The 6655-nt window shown below is 39.3% G+C and overlaps 1 protein-coding gene across 5 annotated transcripts in view; it reads left to right on the top strand.

The window, feature by feature from the left end:
• Positions 1-342: 342 nt before the first annotated feature.
• Positions 343-6655, top strand: part of LOC135219819 (uncharacterized protein DDB_G0271670-like) — a 217081-nt gene continuing 210768 nt past the window's right edge. For 2 of the 5 annotated variants that reach the window (XM_064256911.1, XM_064256908.1), the window contains exon 1: positions 351-640. In XM_064256911.1, the coding sequence (XP_064112981.1) occupies positions 574-640 (67 nt within the window). In that variant the 5' untranslated portion in view covers positions 351-573. Of the gene's footprint in view, positions 641-6655 lie in introns of all 5 variants that reach the window. The other 3 variants (XM_064256910.1, XM_064256907.1, XM_064256909.1) reach the window with 3 other exon arrangements.

Below are 6655 nucleotides of genomic sequence, written 5' to 3'. Positions count from 1 at the left end.
ATTCGCAGATCAGATAAAAATGGAATATTCAGTTTTTACTCTTGTAACAATTACCGTGAAACGTGTGGAAGCGTAGACTCATTGAGGGGCGGGGGCTTTATTCAGTTTTGTTATATTACTGTTGAGTTGGAGTCACGGCAACCAGCACTCGTGTTTTGTCGCCATTGTCAACGGGACGTACCAACAGGAGGACAGACATTGAGCGTTTACTCAATCCTGTCTGTGGTAAATTTTTCGTTAAGTGGGATATGTCTTTTGGGTAAAATGTATATAGATTGAGTACTATGCTACATCCTGTGAATTCAGCAGAGTTGTTGTGTTTTGGCATTAATCTGTAGATTAGCGGTTGTTGGTCACCCTGCACAAGCGGTAAAGGAGCTGGCGCCAGGTCCTGAGTTTTGCAACACCTTGAACCAGAAGCCAGAAGGGAGAACACCATCGTCGAGATCCAGCGATCGTGTGTTTGGGCGCCCAAACATCTGGCACCCATGACCACGCCGTTGCTCAATTTGATTGTCATTCATCAAGCATCTCCCCTTCGCGAGCAGAAATAAGGCTTCAGGAAACAGCATCATGGCTTCTATACACCAGAAGATGTTGGTTATTACCAGCATTTGCCTTTGCCTTCTGGTAGTCTTTGGTGAGTAGTTTTCTCATTTGTGTTTTGAGGTCCTTATCAGACTGCTATTCCTCTCTTGTTGTGGATAGTTTTTCTGGACTAAATGTGCCATTGAATTTAGTAGAATTGTCCAAATTGTCCGAGCAGACACAATAACAATGTAAGTTTTGTAAGGTCGTTTCTTATCACTGTAAACTTTACACGACAGAACTTTATTCCTATAAATAAAGCCGTAAGAATTAAAGGATAAAGAAAGTAGCAACCACAAGATCTGTCTTAGTGGTGGATTCACTTTTGTGGTTTGAATTCGGTTTCTGCTTTTTTTTAATCCTCATATAGGCGTACACAAAATCTGAGGTCTATGAATATGTGTTTAACTGACTTCTGATATAAACTTGGATTGACCTCAGATTTTGGGTACAACCATACGAGGATTAAGAAGAAAAATACCAAATTCAAACCAGAAAGTGAATCCGATTACTCGGTTCGACTCTTGCAGCTGCTGTGTTATTTATCCTTTAATTGTAACGCTTTATTTATAAGGATTAGGTCCTGTCTTGTAGTTTATTCGTTATGAAACTGACTTGATCTAGTTCTCAGTGATATAAAGTCAACTTAACAAAACTTTGAGTGTTATTATGCCTGAACCGACAATTTTGACAATTTACTCAATCCTGTGGCACGCTTTTACGCTCACGATTCTGATGTCCGAGTAATTTTACATTGAAATATACATATGTTCCTTTAACCAAAAGAACGTACTAGAATCGTTTTGAACTATTCTCCTAATCAGGAAACTCGTACAATTTGGGAAACTGACCGACTGGAGCAGAGAGATGTAGCTCTCTCTCTCTCTCTCTCTCTCTCTCTCTCTCTCTCTCTCTCTCTCTCTCTCTCTCTCTCCCTCTCCCTCTCCTATACTATACTATAGCTTCTGTGTCGAATTAAGTGCGAGTCGTGAGGCTATAGCTAACTAAATGAAGCTTGTTCAATGCATAAATGCATTGTGCTGTATATAATCTTCTGATCAAAAGCTGCGTTTGATTTTTATCTGTGGTTCTTCATTTGGACATATTACGAAAATGGGTGTCCAGAACATTGTGCAAAAAGTGAAAATTCCTGCTGAAGATTCTATTAGCAACTGATTTATTAATTTAGCAGATATTAACGAAAAAGGACAAATTTAAAATAACGCATTTTCAGTGTATAGGCTTCCCAATCCCTTACATGCTGTTGTAAGTTGCAAAATCAAGTCATTTTCACTTGATAAGTGTCCCGTCATTATTATTTTTAAGAATTTACAAGGTATTGCGTTGCTTGCGTCTCTTGGAGTATTGGTTTTCCAATACCCCTTTTGCATACGAAAATTTTTCGCCTCTCGGATCTTCCTCTCCTTCCTCTTAACACTCCTCAATTACAGCCTCTCTACACCAACCTATTGTCCCCCATTCTTTGCCGATGATGGGATCACCTCGAAATACACTTAAACATCCTTACGCTGACGCACTTACCATTTCCATGTCTCTCCACACTTGACTTGTTGCTCTTTTCGGTTCTTCAGGTGGCACACGCGATGCAACCGTAGTCCGTCTCCAGTTTCAACTTGGTTTTCTTTTATTTGTATTCAACATCCATCCATACTTCTGTTCAATAGAGGGGAACTGGCTCACTAATCCCTTCACATATTCTTTAGACATTCCAATCTTTTACCAGTTTTACACACACACACACACACACACACACACTGGTTTCTTTATTGCTTCACCTATTCTGTGACGTGCTGCTTCTGTCATCCTACTATCTTATCATACGTTGCTGTTCCTCCCTATACCTACATGAGCCAGCCACTTCCATTCCTCTACCAGGCGTTATCGAGTCATTTTACCATCGATCCGGCCTCCATTTACCCTCATAACCTTATTCTTAATCGCTTTTGTGATCAGCTTTCTCCACTTACAGAGACTTTCTTCATTTTCTCTTTACTACCCTCGATTAGGACTGTAGGTATCATCTGCAGACATCTGTCGTATTTCACTTTCCGTACTTGAGTTAATAATGTCACATCCCACAACCTTGTACCTACATCTAAGGTCTTTCCCTGACACTTTCAAGTATCACTCCATCTGTAATAGATACGCCGCTCACTTAGATTATGCATATTAAAACTCCATCATAAAAAAAAAAACTCATTTTAGACATTAAAACTCCACCATTAAAAACTCTCATATCATCTTCAACACTAAGTAAACATTTTCTTTGGATGCTACTACAAGCCTTTTTTTGTAGGTCCGTGTATGCCAAATCCATTTTTTTTAAGCAAACGTCACGTGACTATTATAACAACATTGATTCCCACAGGCGTAAAGGACGCCTTTCCCCGCCCCCCGAGGAAATTCAAGGTGGGATTATGAGGTGAAGGCCAGATGTACGAGTCAAATGTATAAACTGAGCTCCTAGTTTTTAAAATTATTATCACGAATTTCTGTAAGCCTACTGATGAATATAGCTAACTCGAGAGATATGATGCAGCGCAGTTTGTTGCTTTGCCATTAAGAAGGCTCCATCCATGACAGGCGACACAAAAAATTAACGCAAATGATTCCAATGTTTCGTCAGTTTTTGTTAAAGTAACTTTCTTGTTGTGCAGTTGTTAGTTATGAGTTTAGCGAGCTTAGCGCTGCGTTCGCTATCGTCTGATATCGGTACTTATTAACTAAGGGACAATACTTGCCTGACGATTTTGTTTTATATATCTGTTTTATCGTACAGGTTTTATATATTACTTGCTTATTATGGAACACACTTCTACACTTCAATGTTTGCAAAAGAACATTTACGCACCGGTAATACTGTACTTCCCGTAGGGGGTTAGTGTTGTCAGTGTAGTACCTCACATGGTGCACAGTAGGCATTAATTACTTGAGGTTCTTTGCAGTGTCCCTTCGGCCCTTAGCTGTAACCCCGTTCATTCCTTTTGCTATATCTCGGTTCATATTCTCTTACTTCCACCCTTACTTGTCAGTTGTTTCAACTATATTAATATTCAGCAATGGCCCAATAGGTCACAGCGCTTGGCCTGTGCCCTGAATATTTGAATATTATACTATTCCAGTTCCAGTAATGAGCTCTGTACTCTAGGATATCATTTGAACAGGCATTGTAAAATATCTTCAGGATATTCATATTTATATCGATAGAGAAAGTGAGAGGGAGCAAGAGCGATGTTGATTAAATTGGCCTAAGGCAGCGAGAGAGAGAGAGAGAGAGAGAGAGATTGACTGGTTAGTATAGATACTATAGAGTATAGACTAACAGACGTTAGGTGCGGAACAGATGCAAATTCCAGTAGCGTAATGTGTTTCGTATTTCGTGTGATATGATGGCCCTAGTTATCGCCCAGCATACCACTGACATAAACTAGAAACTATAGTACCGGTAGTATAGCAAGAAAAGCCTTCTTAGGCTAGATAGACAAACAGGGTTTGTATGATTGCGCATGACTCGTACTATACCATACAACCAAAACAGCGCTTTCATATATCACTGCTAGTCTTAAAAGAACTGCTGCATCAGTAACCTACGCGTGTGAAGAGAAGGAAAGAAAGATGGTTTAGTTTGTGTCAGTTCGAGCGCACTGCTTCATAATTTATGATTTGTGTTGACGCTGTATAATTTATGATTTGTGTTGACGCTGTATAATTTATGATTTGTGTTGACGCTGTAGTCATGCATTGAAGGTATGCCATATCAGGTAACTAACGGTAAATGATGTAATATTAAACTCAACTGGTGTTAAATTACAATGAGTTGTGCACGCAGAGAGAGATTTTGGGGGGAGGGGGGCGGACGAGATGGTGGGTAAGGCTTAAGTTAGTCAAGGGCTATTAACATAACTGAGGAAAATGCATGTTTTGTGAAGGGGAGACTCCCTAACATGGCTACGAATAAAAGTATTACCGTTTCTTCTGTACGATGAGAGAAATGTGGAATACTTTTAAGGTCTGTAGACCTTGCTGGAATGTTGTGCCTATGTATGGGTAGCATCGTCCATTTTACACACACAGACACGTTTGTTCATTACTTCTCTTTTCTCTAAAGGATTGTCTCCAGAATGTTTCTCAGCAATTGTTTAAGATAAGGTTGTTAGCGCCATGTCTTCAGTCGACCCCCCTCCCCCCTCCACACGCACACACTTGATTGTTAAATTTTTAGTTTTTCTAGTTATTGATAGTTGATGCTGTATCATCACTGGCAGGAAGGCTCGGAAGGGAAAAACATTGAATAAGTAGCCTAGTGAGGAAGAGCAAACGATACGGACAAGATAAAGTGATGTTTTGGAGGGTCTGGTAAATTTCCTCTTCTAGGGAAACCTTTTCAAAATTCATTGAGAAATGAAAGCGGACTTATTAGTATCCGTTCCCTGTGATACATGATGGGTCTGCCCTATGTATTTTCCCCGTTCTCTTCTTTCGTGCCTTCATTCCTATACTCTGTATTTATTGCCGAAGAATTCTGTGCAAGGGGAAGGGAAGTTTCGTCAGGGAGCACGGTAGCAGGAATATCATCTCGTATATTTTCCGGGTAACTTGCCATGTATTGCTGTTCAGTCACTCCAACATTCTCTTTTCACTGCCTGAGGCGCTGAATGGCTGGGAGAGCCCCATCGCTTGGCTTGAAAGATTTCATTTCTGGAGTCATTCATGAAAAAGTGTTCAAAGGACAATTATGGTGGTATAAACACGTTTTATAAAATATATCCTTACGTGCGTCATTTCACACCATAGCTCTCTTTTATAGATGGAATACAGTATTTAGAATAGCCTTGTGACGTGGCATTCGTTGCTATAGCTCTTAATGTAAACTTAGCCTTCGTTTGTTTTAAACTTGAAACGTATGTATTCATTGCGTGTCGGATTTAAATGGAGTGGTCGCCTGCCTTGGTTGCGGCTTTTAAGGATTGTGCGTTGCCAAGAAAGAATTCTGATTACTATGATCATTATTTTTCTAATTGCTTTTCGTCGATTTTAGATGTGATTTCTTGTATATATATATATATATATATATATATATATATATATATATATATATATATAGATATATATATATATATATATATATGAATAATTATCACATCACCGTGATTCATATAAATTATTCGAGCTACAAATGTCCTTTGATATCTAATTCGCTCTACCTCAGAATTAATATATTTTCATATATGTAAACCGAAGGAGAATTTTTTAGTTGATAATAATTTCGATCAGGACTTCAGTGACCTTGTATGAACATATATTAATTCCGAGGTAGAGCTAATTAGATATTAAAGAACATTTGTAGCTCGAATAATATGTATGATATATGCGTTTGTGTGTATTCTGTTTCTCTGTCTCCTTGGAGAGAGGGGGCCGGGAAAGAAAGAACAATCACTATACTATCAAGGATAAACCCGAGTGGAGAGAGCTTAGACGACATAATCAATTCATATTCCATAGCTGAGCCCACTGCAGCACCTTAACCTCCCCTCTCCCCCTCCTGCCTTCCCCGCTGATACATTCACAGGCCCCAAATTCTTTATAACTGTCTTTGCAACTTCTTTACACTGTAATGACTAACATTGTATGCACGACTATGAACCTGCGTTTCCTGCTTTTGTCAGACTTCTCTTATGATTCTGCCTCAAGAAATATTGGACAGCTTTATCTTTTACCAGCTATTACAGCTTACAACCCATTTCCATGCATGCATATTCCATCACGTCTCACTTCCTTCATAGACATACACTTCTATGAACATCCCCTGTAGATAACCTACACGGTAGGTAGGTACATCGACAAACTTCATATCATGTTTAGCAGTCCAGTCTTAAGATTTCCCGGTGTGCACGTACTATGCCTCCTTCGCCTTCGCTCCTAACCCGAATTTCTCGCACAACTGTTCCAAACAAACTTGATCTAGAGAAAAACGGTTTCTCTCCCGTGTCTAAATGACACTCATCTAACCCTTATCAATCCATATCTTTCATTCTCAGTCGAAATT

The sequence above is a fragment of the Macrobrachium nipponense genome, chromosome 1 (assembly GCF_015104395.2).
Source record: "Macrobrachium nipponense isolate FS-2020 chromosome 1, ASM1510439v2, whole genome shotgun sequence".
NCBI classification, from domain to species: Eukaryota; Metazoa; Arthropoda; class Malacostraca; order Decapoda; family Palaemonidae; genus Macrobrachium; species Macrobrachium nipponense.
The sequence above is the reverse complement of the archived record's forward strand: the minus strand, read 5'-3'. Positions and strand labels throughout refer to the sequence as shown.